Here is a 19,938-nt window from a genome sequence, read left to right as displayed (position 1 = left end):
TGAAGATGAAATACCATTAAAAATAAAATTGAATTCCCCAGAAATGTAAAAATAGTTATGATGTGCCAGAAAAAAAAATAATAGAATCTCTACCATCTTAATCATATCCATAATCTTATCTATTAATGAATGTTTCAAATTCAGTCAAGTGAAATGGAAGACTTCAGGAGAAAACATTTTGTCTTAAAATATAACATTTGCTGTTGGAAACACCCTGTCTGGTTTCAGGAACTGTAGCCCCACCAACAGGTGAGAGGGCCCCAAGGCTTGAGCTAATCAAGGAGGCCTTGGGAAAACAGGCCACTGAGGAGACAAAAACCTGTCTCCCTGGCAGGGGCTGTGCCCTCACATCACCCTACTTGGCCCTGGAGGATGGCTGGTCAATGATAGGTAAGACCCCTCAGTAGAAGGGGCAACCTAAGACAGGCACAGTTGCAGTGGGCATCAGGGAAAAACTTGTACAGAGAGAAAGGGCGAAAGACCCTCACCCTCAGCTTTGACACGGCCGAGGACCTCATTCTTCTGAAAGAAGTCTTGTTATTTCCTGGATACTCTGCCCTCCCCCAACCTGGGGCTTGAAACAATACTGTAGACAGCCCTAAACTGGATCTGGTAGTTCCTGGGGAAAATCAGGCCTAGAAGTAAGTTCTTTAAAGCATGCTTTGTTTTACCCTCAAAAGCTATGATAGCCAGCCCATGCTTGGAAGAAAATTTACATTATTCACAGACCCTGACCCTAAACCCTTTGGTGCTCTTCTGCTTACACTCTCATGTTTACTCGTCTCCTCTTAGACCCATGTAAATCGGTGTGCTCCTGCCATTTGTCTTCAAAATATCATCTACTCTCTGTGAACATTAACATACTGATGTAATGAGATCATCTGTACATTCTTATTACCTAGCCGCGTTAATAATCCTTTCACTAAAAGCCTTTGGACAAAGGGGCTCGGGGCCTTCTCCACTAGAGGGAAGAACCATACCCCTCTCCAGGCAGACAGAGAAGTGTTTGGTATGACTCATTTCATTTTCCCCCATTCGTGACAACCCCGGGGCAGGCTCTGTGGGTGCAGAGCCCATGCTCCCACCTCAGCTGGCCCAAGAACACGGACCTGAAGAGTCCCTCCCACAATTTATATTAGATAATTTTTGAGGATCAAAAATCTCTAGAGCTCCTTATTTTTCTTAAGATTTTTTTAATTGTTATTCTATTGCAGCTGTCCCAATTTTCCCCCTTTTGCCCTCCTCGCCCATTCCACCCACCCCATAGCAATCCCCACACCACTGTCCATGTTCAGCATTATAACCAACATCTTTTAATGCACACCATTAGTGTCTATATAAATTTAGGGTTACATACAGCAAGAATAAATAAGTTGATTAAAAAGACATGAAACAATCACCAGATACCACTTTATACCATCATGTTACCAAAAATAAATAATATAATACCTGGGACTGTTGAGAGTATGTGAACACAGATACTTTCATAGACTGTTAGTGGAGACTAGTCTGGCAGTACTTTTTGACCCAAAATTCACACCCAGGAATCAAATAAAAATTCTCAAATGTCCAAAAAGCTAAAGTGTGCAAAGATATTCACTAAAATATAAATGTTCACTAAAAGTAATGATTAAATGAAATATATTTATAAATGGTACTGACAAAGAAGATCCACAAAATAATGTCAAGTACAAAAAAAAAGTTCCAGAGTAATATCTATAAATGGGAACCATTTTTTAACATGCTTATTTAGCAGAAATTAAACATTTTTGTTTTTTAATCAGCTGCCATTAAGGCTTCTACCAGTGTTTAGGAAAATTCCTTAAACAAAATGTGGTATATAAAGAGACTGAATCAGGGACGTCCGGTCAAGATGGCAGCATAGGTATATGCGTGCCTATCACTAAGTGGCCCCAGGCCTGGCATTAGCAGCAGCCAGCCTTTGTTTGCAGTTTGGCCTCACTTGGGCACCTTCAAGAATGACTGAAATAAGAAATACTGTCCATACAAAGTGTTGTCGAAGATATGAAGAAACAGAATTTCATAAAAACTACTGACGAAAATGCAAAATGGTATAACCATTTTGAAAAACAGTTTGGCAGTTTTCCAAAGTTCAACATACTCCTATCATATGATTCCAGGGATTATGCTCCTAAATGAAAGCAAGAAAACAGAAGGCATACTCCCATTCAAATATTTGTAATGAATGCTAATAGCTACTTTATTTGTAACAGCCAAAACCTGAAAATAATCTAAACAGTCATCAACAGATACACAGGTAAATAAAGTGTAGTATGTCCACACAATAAAATACTACTGGGCAATAAGAAGGAATGAATTTATGATTCACCTAACAAGAATGAATTTCAAAATTAGTATGCTGAGTGAAACAATTCATATTGTACCAAAAATACTTAAATAAAATTCTAGAAAATACAAATTGTGACAGAAATAAAATCATAGCTTGCCTAAAAATGGGGGAAGGTGGGAAGAAAGGATTACAAAGCTCAAGGAAATTTGATAAATGAAGGATATATGTTATTTTCTTCATGGTGGTGATGGTTTCACAACTACATATACATGTCAAGACTTGACAAACCATATACTTTAAACATGTGCAGTTTATTACATGAAAGATAAAAAAGAAAATAAAAAGAAGAAAAGGGTTACACATTATCAAAATTATACAAGGCAATGATCAATGAAATTTTTAAGAGGTTGTATGGGAAGAAAGATAAATATGTGGAGATTATTCATAGAGGCATTTATACACCAGAACAATGAAACTGTGGTGATGATGTGTTTACTGGGCTACTAATAACAAGTCAAAGGTGTCAGAATAAACCAATTCACTATCCTGTGGGCATGATAATGCAAATTATAAAGGACAATTTAAAAATTACCTCTGGAAACTATGTAGCTACCATTAAGTAGGAGACACTCCACCATAGTGCAAAAAGAGACATTCAAAAAGGAAAAACAAGGACAGGTAGACCAAATGAAATTCTATACCATTCTCTCACTTTGTATCTACAGTACTATAACCAATTTTTATGGAAAGTTATCTTGCTACATATTTCTAAAGATCAACAAGAAACTCTAGATAAATCAAAATTTCAATTTACTTTATTACTGACTGATTGCTTTTAACATTCATTTCTCAGGAAAATTTCTCTGCATCAAAGGACACAATCAACAGTAAAAAGGCAACCTGCTGCTTTTCTTCCTATTTCCAGGAAGAGCTTGGAAAGTTGCCACCCATCCTAACTAAAAAAAAGCTAAAAAAGCTTTTTTCAAGATGACAATGTATATCCAATACAATCCCATTTTCTTTTCCATGGCGGCATGTCTCCAAGTTCATTCAGAGAGATTTGTCCTAGCTCAGGCTGCTATAACGAAATACCACAGATTAGCTGCCTATCATCATCTTCTGGGAATTCTGTTATTATGAGCCTTAAATATGAAATTTAGAGCTCAGTCAATAATTATGTATGATGTCAGGTGGGTACTAGACTTATGGAATCACTTTGTAAGTTATATAAATGTCTAGCTGCTATGCTATACACCTGAAATTAATATTATATTGATTGCCCACTATAATTAAAATATTTTAAAAATATATATATTTTTAACAAAAGAAACCTAGAGCTCAGAATTTAAATCACCAGTATTGAAAACAATGTTCTGTGAATATTTTCATGTTTCTGCACATTCAGGGCTTTTTGGGCACAGAGCAGTGGCTCACTGGTTAAAGGATGTTTGGATGGGAAACATGCATTAGAAGTGAATATGTATATGTTTATTGTATTGGATACGAGCACAGAAAAAATTTGGAAGCAAACACAACATACTTATAATTCTAAATACCTGAAGGTTTGAGGTGGAAAGTGTTATTATGGGGTTACCTGGAAGGCAGGCAAAGGTAATTATTAGCTTTTACTTTAAACATTTATTTGTTTGAACAGTTGATAGGCCTCATATTACCATACATACCAAAAATCATCAATTTTCCTCTCCTCTTTCTAATGTAAAATATTTGGTTCATGAAATTATATCTTTTCATGGATTTAATGAGTTGTCCAAAAGATAAAAAGAATGTGTAGGCCATAACAAAAGTTTCCATGCATAAAACCATGTTAGTAGATAATTACCACTTAGATATGGGTGTGTGCAACTATTTCTAATATCTCATAGGAAAGGTATATAAAATATATGTAAAAGTTATGTGGGCAAGTATAATTAAAATAACAAAAATTAAGTCTATGTAATGAATTCCCAGAGATAAAACACTTGAAAAACATACTGGTATGGCATTAGATGCTTACCCAAATTGCAGCAGAATTTTCAAAGCCAGCCCTAATCCATTCTCATCATGCTTCCATTAAACATCTGCTCTGTCCTTCTCTGTGACTAAAATTAGGGAGTAGCCTTACCTCCTAATAGCAACATCATATTTGATATAGAAATTTTACTAATTCCACCACTTACAAGGTATGTGACCTTGGGCAAATTATACTTAACATTTCTGTACTTTTGTTTCTGCTTCTACAAAATGGAAATCATAAAAATACCTCGCTTATGAAATTTGTTATGACAATTAAATGATTTAAAATTTGTATTTAGAAAAATGACTAACATAATAACCTCTATGAGAATGTTTGGAAAAGTAAATCAAATTAAATTAAATTACTAGAGAACAGAGTAACAGGGTTTTGACTTCTGAAAATTTATAGCATTCTGTATCCAGGAAATCTTAAGCACTACTCCCAAATCTGAACTTTATTTTGTACTCAAGACCTCCAGTATTTTTTTCCTCACTTCTTTTTCTCTGTGTATTAGAACATCTAATAGTCAAGAAACAAAGAAAGAACAGATAAATTGAACTTCATCAAAATTAAAAGTACTTCAAGAAACATAGTCAAGAAAGTAAAATGAAAACACACAGAATGGGAGAAAATAATTGTAAGTCATATATCTAATTAGGGGCTATTCTATAGATCACTTTCATCTCAACAATAAAAAGAAAAATAACTAAATTTAAAAATCAGCAAAGGATCTAAAAGCTATTTCTCCAAAGAAGATATACAAATGACTACATACATAAAAAGACAGTCAACATCATGAGTCACTAGGGAAACACAAATCAAAACCACAATGAGCCCTGGCCAGTGTGGCTCAGTTGGTCGGACATTATCTTGCAAACCAGGTCACAGGTTCAATTCTCAGTCAGAGCACATGCCTAGGTTGCAGGTTCAGTCCCCATTCAGGGCATGTACAAAAGGCAACTGATGAATGTTTCTCTCTCACATCGATGTTTCCCTCTCTTCCTCCCTCCCCTCCTCTCTCTATAAAATAAATAAGCATGTCCTTAAGAATTAAAAACAAACACACACACAATGAAATATCACTTCATACCCACCAGGATGTCCATAACTAAAAACAAAAAAAGACCATAACTAATGTTGACCAGGATAGGGAGAAATCGGATCATTCTATATTGCTAGAGGAAATGTAAATATAAAACAGTGTAGCCACTTTGAAAAATAGTTTGGCAGTTCCTCAAGAAAGTTAAATATAGAGTTACGATATGACCCAACAATTCTAATCCTAGGTATATACCAAAAAGTACTGAAAACAGGAATTACACAGCAACTTGTACACAGATTTATAAAAGTACTATTCACAATAGCCAAAAAGCAGAAACAAACCAAGTGTCCATCAATGGATAAATGATAAAATATGGTATATACATATAATGGTATATTAACCATAAAAAAATGAATTTCTGATATATGCTACAACATGGATGAACTCTGAAACAAAGGTCCAAAGAGTTAATCACTGATACAGTAAAACTCTGGCATTCCATATTTTATATTCAACTGTTCTGACTCTGCCCTAAGGACATTGAAGTTTTGGAACATGAAATAATTATTTTGCAGTGGTACTAATTTAAAGCATATTTATTTGAAGGTACAGTACAGAAATCACTTAACAAATAGTAAAAACAAGCTATTCAGAATCCATGTCTCAGTGAGGCTCAATGGTTCCCTAGTTCTAGTTCTCCAGAATCTTTTACATATTCTAAATGTTAAAAAAAAATCCTTCTCACAGGAAAAAGGCATTTAAAAGTACACCAATTTCCTATAGGATTGTATACCTGAAATCTACATAATTTTATTAACCAATGTCACCCCAATAGATTCCATAAAATTTTTTAAAAATATGCAATTGCCAATGCTGGTAATAGAAGTAAACAAAACTACAATTTTAGATAAAATTAAAAGGCTAATTTGGAGAAAGTGAAAAAATGGACTCAAAAAGATATCTACACTCCCTCTCCCGTGTTCACTGCAGCATTATTTAAAATAGCAAGATATTGAAACAACCTAAGTGTCCACAGATGAATGAATAAAGAAGAGGGAGATTTTGTTATTTTTAACAACATGAGAGTAACCTTGAGGGCATTATGCTAAGTGAAATAAATCAAAGAAAAACAAATACAATATGATATCACTTATATTTGAAATCTAAAACCAAACTAAAATAAAAAACAAGCTCATTGATACATAGATTAGATTGGTGGTTAAAAGAGGTTGGGGGTAGGGAGTAGGCAAAATGGGTGAAAAGGGGTTAAAGGGACAAACTTCCAGTTTTAAAACAAATAAGTCCTGGAGATCTAAGAATAGTGACTACAGTTAATAATACAGTATTATATATTTCAAAGTTGTTAATGGAGTAGATCTTAGAAGTTTTCATCACAAGAAAAAATGATAACTATGTGTGGTGATGGATGTTAGCTAGACTTATTGTAGAGATTATTTAGCAATATATACAAATATCAAATCATTATGCTATATACCTCAATTTCAATTATATAGTGTTATATTTCACTTATAGCTCAATTAAAAAAATAAAAGATGATAAATTTGAATTTTCCATATATTATATATATTATGTTTCAATTATAGTGTTATATTTCAATTATAGCTCATTTAAAAAAATAAAAGAATGATAAATTTGAATTTTCCATATATTATATACATAACATAAACCAGTCTGTCATAGCTCTACATAGACACAAGAAAAAGTTTTCAGGGAAATGTCTTAGCCAGTGAGTGTTCCCAGAAGTGTTCTGCTTTTCAAGTAAGAAATTGAGCCTTAAGTGGAAGTTTAAAAGACAGTAGAATAAGGAAATGCAAATACTCACTGAAAACAAGTTTATGAAGAAAGCCAGGAGCCTCTACAAACATTTCCATATTCACCTTGGATTTGTTCCTAGCAAATGTCAAGAGTCTCCTGTGTAAAATTCCTCTAAGGGAAGAAATGCACTGCCAAATGGTCTGGATGTATTAGAAATGAAGATTAAAAAGAGGCCAAGTAATGGGTTTGCATTACAATTCTTTCATTCCCAAATTATGTAAGTATGAGGTTAACATATGGTTACATATTGGGGAAAAAAACTATATATTTTTCTGTAAAGAAAACAATATTTGGATTTTAATTCTTATTTCTGTTTTCTTTCTGCTATTTTCTCTCATGCAAATGGAGGAAAATTTTTGTACTACTACAGAAATTGAATGGATCAACTAAATTAAGTAACAGTTTAGGTAAACTTATGCAAAAAGCAGGCATATGTGTGTGTATCTATATTGAGGGGGTGGTAAAAAAAATGACTAATTACATTTAGAAATAAAGCCTAGTTAACTTAAACTATGTTATTTATATATTTGGGAAACTTAGACAAGAACTGACCTAAATTTTCATCTTACACGTTTATTTTTTACTTGATGAACAAGACTATAAGAGAGAATTATTAAAATATTTATATGGACACAGGCCAACTGCCCATCAGTAAATGAATGGATTAAAAAAAAAAAAGCTGTGGTACATTTACATAATGGAATACTACATGGCCATAAAAAGAAGGACCTCTTACTTTTTGCAAAAGCATGGATGGACCTGGAGAGTATTATGTTAAGTGAAATAAGCCAGTCAGAGAAAGTCAAATACCATATGATCTCACTATATGTGAAATTTAATTAACAAAATAAACTGATGAACAAAATAGAAATAAGGCATGGAAACATGGAACAGACTGACAACTGACAGTGGGGGAAGGAATTGGGGGGACTGGATGAAAAAAGATGAAGAGTGTAGCCAAAGCACACACATGCGTAGTCCATAGACACAGACAGCAATGTGATGATGGGCAGAAGCAAGGGGGGAGCAGGGGCTGGATGGAGGTGAGCAAAGGGTGGGGGATAGGATGGGGACATCTGTAATAGTGTCAACAAAAAAAAAGTTAAAAATTAATTTATTAGTTTTAAGAAATACTACTAGTTTACCTGTTTGGTCAGTCGGAACAAGGAATTCTTATAGAAAATGTCCTTATCCTGGCTCCATGTACCATCGATGATGATGACTGTGGACTGATAAATAGGAGACTCTAATATAAATTCCTCCAAATGAGCAGCGTTAGCCCCTAGATATAATACTAATGTACCAGACTTCTTATAAACCATTGAAAGTTCAGGACCTCTAAAGGATTTTTTAAAAGAAATCTTTATTACCTTAGAGGTTAACAAAAGTTTTATTATTCTTGTTGAACTTCATTCAAAAACACAGATAAAAAATACATATCAAAACATTTTCAGACTGGAGAAGAGTCCTAAATAAATAAGATAGCCTCTGTCTACCGTAAACAAAATAAGCTTGAGGGGAAAGGAGACAAGTTAAAGAGCCAATTAAAGACAATAAACAGCATCTTCTTCAAACCAGTAAAAGGCATCTACAAAAATGTACTGCCAATATCATATTTAACAATTGTTCTTTGATATCAAGGTAAAGATGTTGCCCTTCACCACTCCTAATACACATTGGACTGAAGGTCCTAATTACTGTACTAAGGAAAGAAAAAAAGGCATAAAAATGTGAAAGGAAGAAGTATAAATGATCCAATTTTCATTTGATAATGCTACTTACACAGAACAACCTAGGGAATCAACAAAACAATTTCTCAACTAAAAAATCAATTTAGACAGTCACTGGATACAGGATTGATATGTAAAACCCAATTGTTTTCTTACATAACAGAAGCAAGAAATTAAAAGTATTTTTAAATTCCATTTACAAAGGATACCGAAAGTAATATGTCTCAATCATTTCCCTATGGTTATATCACATACTCTAAGAGAAGCTTAAATTAATAATTACCAGATTAATATTAAGTCAAAAATTTTAATGAGCTTTAGTTAAAAATCCATCAGTGAGTAATAGCACTGAATAAGCACTATATTAGGCACCATGGAAAAAATGAAGCTAGTTAATATAGAGGGGTCAAAGTGGGATGAGCTATTTGTAAAAGTGTCAAACTTCTCATCCTCAGGCACATTCACAGAGGAGTTAGATAGCCAGAAAGTTTCCAATTTTACCACCACAGATGCTTACTTTTGCAATAAAATAACCTACAAACAAGTTGGCAGATTACGTGGAACCCTGTTCCACCTATATATCACACCCATTCAAGAATTACAGAGAAACTATCATTACGAAGAGCCTCTGTGCGAAAGGAATGTCAGTGTCAATGATGTGGCTCCTCCCGTGTGATAGGCTCTGAATCTCGTTTCCATGCTCAAGAAAATGACAAAATTCCCAATAGCAGCACCAAGTCCAGAGCAAAATGTCTGCTCTACAGACAAGGAAATACAAAATCTACAGCAGAAAATTCTGTATGAGAAAATTGTGCCTATTCAACAGTTTTAGAGAACAGAAAAAATGATTATATAAAGTTCTAACATGATGTTATTTTCATAACATGAAGCTAAATTATAAAGGAAGCTAAAATAATACAGAAAGGAAAAAGCTCGGTCAATTCCCTAGGCTTCCTGCTAGTACAAGTCTTACTTTGCATTTTTATAAGTGAACTGAAAAAAGAAATTTCCATATTTTCAAGAGAAATTAAATTTTGCATCTAAAAATATATTTAACTATGCAGACAAGATCAAAGTAATTTGTGAAGTCTTTATGAATGGACAGAAAAGCAATAAAGATGACTCAAAGGTATAAAAAGGCTTGTAGAATAATTTAAATATATAATATATATTCATATATATTTATGATAATAGGTTATGTAATAAAATGTGAAATAAGATCCAAGAACATTATAGATCTGTCAATGAAGATATAAACTAATGACTGCTGTATAATAGCCATATCAACCATAAAAATACTGGGTCTCATCAAGAAGAATATTTTAAGTATAACAGAAGAAGGTGTTTCATCCTTAAGAAATAGACATGATGTGCCTATAACTAGAATATTAAATATAGTACTAGTTAGTTACTGTATCTTAAGAAAGCTTTAATGGGCTAGAAATAGATATGTGTTTACTTATATAAATGTATATCATATATAACATGGAAAAAGAAAAAGCTAAACTAAAACTAATGCAAATACCCTACCATCTTGAGCAAAAATGAAATAAATAGTAAATATGCATGCCTTTTAGGCTCTATATGTATTGTATGAAATTCAGAAAATGCCATCATTTCTTTGTTTATTCCACTTTGGTCTGCTTGTGGAGATGTTTTTATGTTTTGCTTTGTCTTGTATTATTTTGAGAGAAAAGGCAGAACTTAAATTTTTTGACCACTTCCAATGTATCATGTTCTAGGTCTAAAGGATAAATTTTAAAAAGTCATTTTTAAAGATCTGTGTGGAAAGAATTATTTTAAATTACCTTTCTTCACTGGAGCAACGACCAATCTTGACTTTACATTTGTCCTAAGGAAGGCATGCTGCTAGTAGAGGAACACTTTGCTTTCCTTTAATTAAAAAAATAAATTAAAATGTAGAGTTTTACTTAGAAAAACACACTTTAAAAACTTTTATGATAAACATTTGATTCATAACATTATACAGAATCTTCACAAATCTTTTACTACAGACCAGTTTCATTAAAAAAACAAACAAAACTATAGGTTCACCCTGACCAGTGTGGCTCACTTGGTTGGGTGTCATTCCACAAAATTAAAGGCTGCTGGTTCAGTTCTAGGTCAGGGCACATGTCTGGGTTGTGGGCTTGGTCCCAGTCAGGGCGCATACAAGAGGCAACAGATCGATGTTTCTCTCTCACATCAATGCTTCTCTCCCTTTCTCCCTCCCTCCTCCTCTCTCTAAAAATAAATAAAATCTAAAATAAAAAACACAGTTTCTCTGATATATCAGTAGTAAATATACTACAAGTGTACATTTTTATTCCACTTGGGTATGTTGAGAAGTTTACTGATCAAAACAAGATTACATTAAATCATACTTAAAATAATGAAAATGTAAATTTGAGTTTAACTAAATTGAATCATTTCTTTTGACAAACTTTTTATTCTAATAATAATTATATTTTGTACAATAGTATGTCAACTTGTGCCACAGGGAGCACCGCACCAGGCACTCCTGGATCTGAGGGTCACTCTCCGGGGCCAGCTGAGGAGGGGGGAGCGGGGCTCTGAACCCACAGAGCCAGTCCTAGGGTTGTCATGGATGGGGGGAATAAACACAAGTCATTGCAAACACTTCTCCATTTGCTAGGAGAGGGCACATGGCTCTCCTCTCTAGTGGAGAAGGCCCTGAGCCCCATGTCCAAAAGCTTTTATTGAGAACCATATGCACAAGGGTATATAGCAAAGCTCATCAATCAATGTCAAAGGGCTATGTTTACAGAAAACAGATAGAGATAATAGATAACAATTGAAGGAATACAGGAGATCTGCTTCAGGTCAGAGTCTATGAATAATGTAAATCTCCTTCCCAGTATGAGCTGGTTATCATAGCTTCTGAGGGAAGAACAAAGCATGCTGCAAGGAACTTACTTATAGGCCTGATTGTCCCCAGGAACTGTCCAATCCAGTTTAGGGCTATACCTGCCTATAGTATTGTTTCAAGCCTGAGCCAGGTGGACAGGGCAGAGCCACCAAGAGATAAGGAGACTTTCAGATAGAATAAGGACCTGAGCCATGTCCAAGCCAAGCTGAGGGGTGCAGGCCTTTTTGCTCTTTCTCTGTGTCCCCAAAGTCCTTCTCCCACTGCCCATACCATCCAATGTCTGTCTTAGGTCGTTCCTCCTCTTGACAAATCTTACCCGTCATCAACTACCAACCATCACAGGGCCAAATGGGGTGATGTGAGAGGGGCAGGGGCTGCGCCCCAGCCTGGGAGACAGGTTTCATCTCCTCAGTGGCCTGTTTTCCCAAGGCCTCCTTGATTATCTCCAAACTTGGGGCCCTCTCATCTGACAGCAGGGCTACAGTTCCTGAAACCAGACAGGGCATTTCCCAACAAACTTGAAGATAACTGCCTAAGTCTTTATGCCCAGAAATCAAGGAAGTGTTCAAAAAACAAAACAATAGGGCATATCAATGACAGAGAGAAGTCAATCTTAAAGAGCTCTTAATGGCCAAACTGGAAACAACTTGAGCAACAAAATAAGTAAAATAGTATTTAGATTATAACCCAAAGGATAAAATAAATATAGAGTCCTGACTGATATAAATAAATAAATGGGAGAATAAAGACAGATCTTCCTTACAGAAGAGTTCCAAGGAATAGCAAATATTACTTACTTTACTTTAGGAATACCATTTACCTAGAAAATTAATACACAAACAGTAATGTTACACATGAATTTACTAAAATAGTTAAAAATAAATTTATAACTAAATTATTTGTTTATAACAGAAAGAAAACATATTATGCAGCACATCCTCCCTTCCCCAAAGGAGCTGTGCTAAGCCTGCGGAGCTGTGCTAAGCCTGCAGGTCTGTGCTGAGCCGTGGTCGCGGGTCTCTCTTCTGTAGGATGGGGTTTGTTAAAGCTATCAAAAATAAGGCCTACTTCAAGAGGTACCAAGTAAAACTTAGAATACAATGAGAGAGAAAAATTGATTTTTATGCCCAGAAACTCTTGGTAATTCAGGATAAAGATAAGTACAGCACACCCAAATACAGGATGATAGTTCATGTTGTAACCAACAGAGATATCATTTGTCAATTTGCTTATGCCCATATAGAAGAAGATATGATAGTATGTGAAGATTACACTCATGAACTCCCAAAGTATGGTGTGAAAGATGGCCTGACAAATTATGCTCCAGCACAGTGCACTGGCCTGCTGCAGGATTCTCGATAGGTTGGGCATGGACAGGATCTATGAAGGCCTGAAAGTGACTGAGATGAATACAATGTGGAAAGTACTGATGGTCCGCCTGGTGCCTGCACCTGCTATTTGGATGTATAGCTCGCCAGAACTACTAGAAATAAAGTTTTGGGGTCCCTGAAGGGAGCTGTGGATGGAGACTTGTCTATACCTCACAGTACCAAATGATTCCCTGGGTATGATTCAGAAAGCAAGGAATTCAATGCAAAAATACATTAGAAGCATGTCATGAGTGAAAAGTTTGCAAATTATATGCGTTACCTAATGGAAGAAGATGAAGATTCTTATAAGAAACAATTCTCTCAGTACATAAAGAACAACATTAACTTCAGACATGATGGAGGACCTGTGAAAGAAAGCCCATGAATTATATGAGAGAATCCAGTCTATGAGAAGAAGCCTAAAAAAGAAGTTAATAATAAAAGGTGGAACCATCTCAAAATGTCTTTTGCCCAAAAGAAAGAACAGATAGCTCAGAAAAAAGGTAAGCCTCTTGGAGCTCAGGAATGGGCTGCTGAGAGCTAATAAATCAAACCATAATTTTCCATAAAGATTTTTCAGATAAAGACAATAATAAACTAATTTACCAAGCAACAAAAAACATACACACACCCTTTAGGGATATTTTTTGTGTCCTTCTTTTGCTCCCGAGTTCCTGGAGTGTTGATTAAAATAATATATAAAAAATAAATTTAAAGATGCTGAGAGTAGATTCATCTACCTAATAAAAAGTTGGAAAAGAAAATAGGAGAGTAAGAATTTGCTGGGATTAAAATAAAAAGGGCAGATAGCATGCTGGAGTTCTAAGGAAGCATGGAAATAGCAATTTGGAGCAGTTAATACATAATGGAACTAGTAGAAGACAGCTGAGATGGAGCATTTGAGAATATTTTATAATGTTTCATACTGTTTTCTTCCCTCCAGACAATCACTAGAAGACTTTGACACATACCTAAATCACTTTCCAAACTTTTATCGAATTAAGACATTTATATATGTCAAATTGAATAGTGCCAAAAAATTTACAATGTTCCTTGATACCCTCCTCTATACCACTTCCAGAGATAATCACTACCTCTTTTAGTTGTATCTTCTGGTAGTTATCTCTATATTTCTAAGTAAAATGTGTGTTTTGCTATTTTTTACATTATCAGTTTTATAATCTATCAATTATCTACAAGCTTTTATTTATTATCATAACAGCTAACTTTAATGTATATAATTCAAGTGCATTTTATACATATATATAATTTACTGTTCACAATAAACTAGTAAAGAAGTGTATCTTTTAGCATGTCCTTTTACTAATGACAAGACTGTAGAAATAAAGGTTAATTAACTTGCCCAGGGTTACAGAGTTTACGCAGTCATTAAGGATTTAAACTCAAGCAATCTGGCTCCTGAGCCCTTACTCTTAACTACTGCCCTTTATAAATACAGCCTCTCATAATATCAATAAAATAAGTAAGGATTCAGCTTTCTGACATGAAAAGTATATTTTATTGGTTATTCTATTATAGTTGTCCCATTTTTTCTCTCCTTTATTCCCCTCTGCCCTGCACCCCCCACCACCAGCATTCCCCCCAACATGACTTCTTACACCCACATGTTCTTATATCCTTAGTTAAATCAATACACAGTATTTACATTATTATGGTTACACATACATCATTCACAAAAGGCCAAACAGTTTAACATAATATTACCTTCTTGTAAAGCTTTTTGTTATTTTTGAGAGAACTGTTTTGTTTCTATCCTTAAATAATTTTCTACATATATGTACATGTATGTGTGTATAAGTATAAAATTACTTATTAAAAATAACCAAAAGATTGCAGGTTTAATTCCCAGTCAGGGCATTTATCTAAGTGGCAAGTTCAATCCCCAGTACCAGGCACAGGCACATGTGGCCCCATGCCCTCCCCGGTCTGGACCATACTGTCCTCAGTCAGGCACATATAGGACGCAACTGATCAATGCTTCTCTCTCGCATCAATGTTATTCTCTCTCCTTTCCTCTCTGTTTCTAAAAACAATGGGAAAAAAATGTCCCCAGGAAGGATTAAAAAATAAATTAGTCCTTCAAAAACCTGGTTCAAACTATGATGTTCTGAGTTCCTAAAAGCTGGAATAATAACTGAACCCACTTGGTACCATGCAATGACTAGTTTTGTTTTAATATAATTTTTGGTTATCTATAACCTTTTTCTCTCCCCTCTTCATTACTGTAGTTACAAACTATATATATATACACATATCAACAAACACATATACACATATACTTCCTAATATAGAAAAGTATTAATTAAAAATTCTTTATTATAATACACATACTACAAAATATACGTGTTTTTCTATCATTAAAAACCCCCCAAAAATTATACATTCACTTTATAACACTAAAATGCGAAGAGTGGCTTCCAGTCAAGATGGAGAAGTAGGAAAAAGCTGCACTAGCCTCCTTTCACAACCACATCAAAATTACAACTAAACTACAAAACAACCATCAAGTACCACCTGACATCTAGCACAAAAGAAGTCCAATTACTAAGGATATATGGAAGAAACCACATTGAAACTAATAGGAAGAACATAGACACAGAACTGGCTGGTCCCACACCTATATGTGGTGGTTAAAAATCAGCTGCAGAAGTACCAACTGAGGAGTGAGGAGTCTCAATGCAATGTCAGTCCAAGCTCAGCTCAGGGTTCCAATGCTGGGAAGAGAAGTCCCCACAACTTCTGGCTATGAAAATCAGCAGAGAATGTGAGACTGAGGGCTGCTGAAGTCCCAGATGTTCCTATTAAAGGGCCCTAGCGGGAACTTACTGACAGACTCACTCCGAGCTCCAGTGCCATGGCAGCATCTCGAAAGGCATGAAATACATAAAAAAGGAAATGAATTGTCTGGATTCAGGGAGAGGGCTGGAGGAACAGCTTTCTCACCAACAGAAATACTGCCAGAAGCCATTATGCTTTCATTGAGCCTTACCTCCACCCAACCTACAGATGCATATAGGTGCCATATCTGACTTACCCATCAACCTAGCTAACACAGTTCATCCCATCCAAACCAACCTGTAAGCCCAAGTAAGTATCTTCTGGTGGTTTTCCCATATAAAACAGCCCCCCTTGGGCTCATGTTGTGAACTTTTCTAAAATCTTTCAAAGGTTCACAAACGCACAACAAGCAGCATCTGGCCTCAGTATGCTCTGTACCTCTTGCTAGGCAGCCCAAGCCAGCCACTATTGGCAGCCAGACTCAGTTCACAGCTTAGTTTCTCCGAGGCACCTCAAAGCCCAGCACAAGTGGCAACCATCTGCAGATCATATGAAATGGCCCCAGGCAGAGCACAGACAATAGCTGACCTTGACCTGCATGTCCCGAGAAACCCCAGAACCAACACACCTTGTGACCAGCTTCAGACAACACCAGAGTACCACTCAACCACCACCACACCAAATATGACACACCCAAAAGGCATACTCAGCAGGCACCAGAGCCTGGCTAAAGCAAATCCTGCTCCATAGGGTCAGTCCCTACAGAAAAGCTCTTCCACTGTAGTCACAGCCAGTCCTCACCCCAATCATCCTGAGGATAAATCTCTCCTATTGACATGTCAACAGCAATCAAGGCTCAATACAACAGGAAAGCACATACAACCTATACAAGGGATAAACCTAGAGCACCTAGCTCAAGTGACCAGGGAGACCACACCACTGGGCCCCAGGGAACACTTAAAGTTCTCTCTACCAAGACCAGGAGATGTAGCAGCTCTAGATAATACCTAGAAAGAAACACAAGGAGGCTGCCAAAATGAGGAGACAAAGAAACTTGTCCCAAGTGAAAGAACAGAACAAAACTCTAGGAAAAAAGCTAAACAAAATGGACATAAGCAATCTGCCAGATGCAGAGTTTAAAAAAACTTGTTATAAGAATGCTTAATGATCTCAATGAGAATTTCAACAAGAAGATAGGAAACATGAAAATGGAGATAGAACCCATCTCATGGTCATATTATGAAAACTGAAAAGGTATATGATGTGTCCTCAAACTATAAGCGAATGTTATACTAAATGCAAAATATAGAAAAGTGAGATAGGCAACAAAATTTGGAACATAATAGCTCTTAAGTTAGAAATGATCCAGAGTGGGGTTTTTTTTGTTTTGTTTTTTTTTTGTAGTTTTTTTTTAAATTTATTTACTTTTTAAATACATTTGTCTCTGCCTCCCCCTCACCACTTTCCCTTGCCCCCTCCCTCCTTCCCTCCCTCAGCTCTTCCCCTTTGGTTTTGTCCATGAGTCCTGGCTATATGTTCCTTGACTTTCCCCTTCCCTTCCCTTCCCTTTCCCTGCCCTCCCCTTCCCTCTTGTCTCTGTTGATTTCTTTTCCTTTCAGTGTTGCCGGTCTTATTTTCCTTGCATCTTTGCATTGTTGGTTAGGTTCCGCTTATAGGTAAGATCATATGGTATTTGTCTTTCGCCCCCTGGCTTATCTCGCTTAGCATGATGCTCTCCAGTTCCATCCATGCTGTCGCGAAGTTTAGTAGTTCTTTTTTTCTTTCTGCTGCATAGTATTCCATTGTGTATATGTACCATTACTTTTTGATCCAATCATCTACTGATGGGCATTTAGGTTGCTTCCAACACTTGGCTATTGTAAATTGTGCTGCTATGAACATTGGGGTGCATAGGTTCTTTTGAATTGGTGTTTTGGTGTGCTTAGGGTATAGTCCCAGCAGGGGAATCCCTGGATCAAAAGGCAGTTCCACTTTCAGCTTTTTGAGGAAATTCCACACTGCTTTCCACAGTGGCTGCACCAGTCTGCATTCCCACCAACAGTGTACTAGGGTTCCCTTTTCTCCACAGCCTCGCCAGCACCTGTTGTTTGTTGATCTGTTTATAATGGCCATTCTGACCGGTGTGAGGGGTTTTTTTAAAGACACCTAAGACCTGACTGCCTCCCACTTACCTGTCTTTCACTTTGGAGAAAAAATGCAGCCTGTACTTCCATCCAAGGTTACGGTCTTGCCCCATCCCCAAAGGTCCATCATTCAGCACGACAAATGTTGACACTGAGACTTCCTAGAAATGAGCCTTCCTAGCACCATGGGACCTTGTTATCCAACCAAAAGGTTCGAGATCAAATGCATCCTTTGGATTAATTTATGACCAAAATGGGGACACGTGGACAAAAAGGAGCCACATACTAAACCTGACAAGCTCAGGGGAGGTCTGTGTGTCAGCTCTACAAATCAGAGACCTAAAGACAGCACGTAAAATGGTCTGAAATCAAAACGTTTTAACTAAAAGCAGTTCATGGCAGGTAGTCATGTCCTAGGATAGTATCTTCCCTGGTAAGAGTCAGTCTTTACCTAATTGAGCCTATCTATTATCTTTTTGCATCTATAACATATTTTAGGAATGTCAAGGTAACTTCCCTTTTTCTGTACCCCTCAGGCACAACCATGCATCAGAGACCACAAATCCCCTCATTATTACTGGAGACCACAAATCCACTCACTGTTACTGTTTTCATGATAATTTTTCACTGTTAACTACACTGTTACCTATGTAAAAGAAGTATGGGCCTATCATTTTACTTTCTACTCAATCCCAGAGGTTTCCCTGCTTTGCTTTTCCCAAACCCCTAATCTATCACCCATGGATTTCATGTAGCCCACTTAGGCCTCCTCCTTTGATTATAATGTATAACAAAAGGTGCAAAACTGCCACTTTCCAGAGTATTTTCTCAATCTGGTGAGATTTTGACCCCCAGCAATTGTCATCAGATAGGCTCAAGTAAACTCATAAAAATACTTTTTAAAAAAAGAAGCAATCAGAAATGAAGAATAAAATAACTTGGAGAATAAGTTACAGGAAATCAACAGTAAGTAGATAAAGCAAATAATCAAATCAGCAATTTAGAAAATAAGAGCACAGAAAACACCTATTCAGAAGAGCAAAAAGAAAAAAGAAACCAAAAACCTGAGGATAGTTTAAGGAGCCTTTGGGACAAGATCAAACATACAAACATTCACATGATAGAGGTACCAGAAGGAGAAAAAAGAGAGCAAAAGATTGAAAAACTATTTGAAAGTTACTGATGGAAAACTCTCCAAACCTGGTGAAGGAAATAGACATATAAGTCCTGGAAGCACAAAGACTCCCAAACAAGATTCTCCCAAAGTAGTCCACACCAAGATATACCATAATTAAAATGCCAAAGGTTAAAGCAGCAAGAGAGAAGTAGATAGTTAATTACAAAGGAGCTCCCATAAGACTTTCAGATGATTTCTCAACAGAAACTCTGCAGGCCAGAAGGGACTGGGATGAAATATTCAAAGTGATGAAAAGCACAGACCTACAATGAAAATTACTCTACCCAGCAAAGCTATCATTTAGAATCAAAGGACAGATAAAAAGTTTCCCAGACAAGAGAAAGTTAAAGGAGTTCATCACCACCAAACCAGTATTACAAGAAATGTTAAAGAGAAACCTTTAAGGAGGACAAAAAAAGATTTATAATATTAATAATAAAATGGCATATCTATCATATCTATCTAGTACAAATCTATCAACAATTACTTTAAATGTAATCAAACTTTCCAATCAAAAGACATAGGGTATTCAAATGGATAAGAAAACAAGACCTTACGTGTGGTACCTACAAAAGACTAATTTCAGATCAAAAAGACACACAGAAAGTAAAGGGATGGAAAAAAA

The 19,938-nt window shown here is 35.9% G+C and overlaps 1 protein-coding gene and 1 pseudogene across 1 annotated transcript in view; one reads left to right on the top strand and one right to left on the bottom strand.

Moving 5' to 3' along the window:
- The window catches only part of DTWD2 (DTW domain containing 2), a 111,909-nt gene that overhangs the window by 51,082 nt on the left and 40,889 nt on the right, over nucleotides 1-19,938 (bottom strand). Inside the window, 2 exon segments of the mRNA XM_054589328.1 lie at nucleotides 8,349-8,541; nucleotides 10,742-10,816. Coding sequence (XP_054445303.1) covers nucleotides 8,349-8,541; nucleotides 10,742-10,816 — 268 coding nt within the window.
- LOC129083489 (60S ribosomal protein L5-like) lies at nucleotides 12,856-13,737 on the top strand (annotated as a pseudogene).

The sequence above is a fragment of the Pteronotus mesoamericanus genome, unplaced genomic scaffold (assembly GCF_021234165.1).
Source record: "Pteronotus mesoamericanus isolate MK-2021 breed Mesoamerican mustached bat unplaced genomic scaffold, CSHL_Meso_final scaffold_167, whole genome shotgun sequence".
NCBI lineage: Eukaryota > Metazoa > Chordata > Mammalia > Chiroptera > Mormoopidae > Pteronotus > Pteronotus mesoamericanus.
The sequence above is the reverse complement of the archived record's forward strand: the minus strand, read 5'-3'. Positions and strand labels throughout refer to the sequence as shown.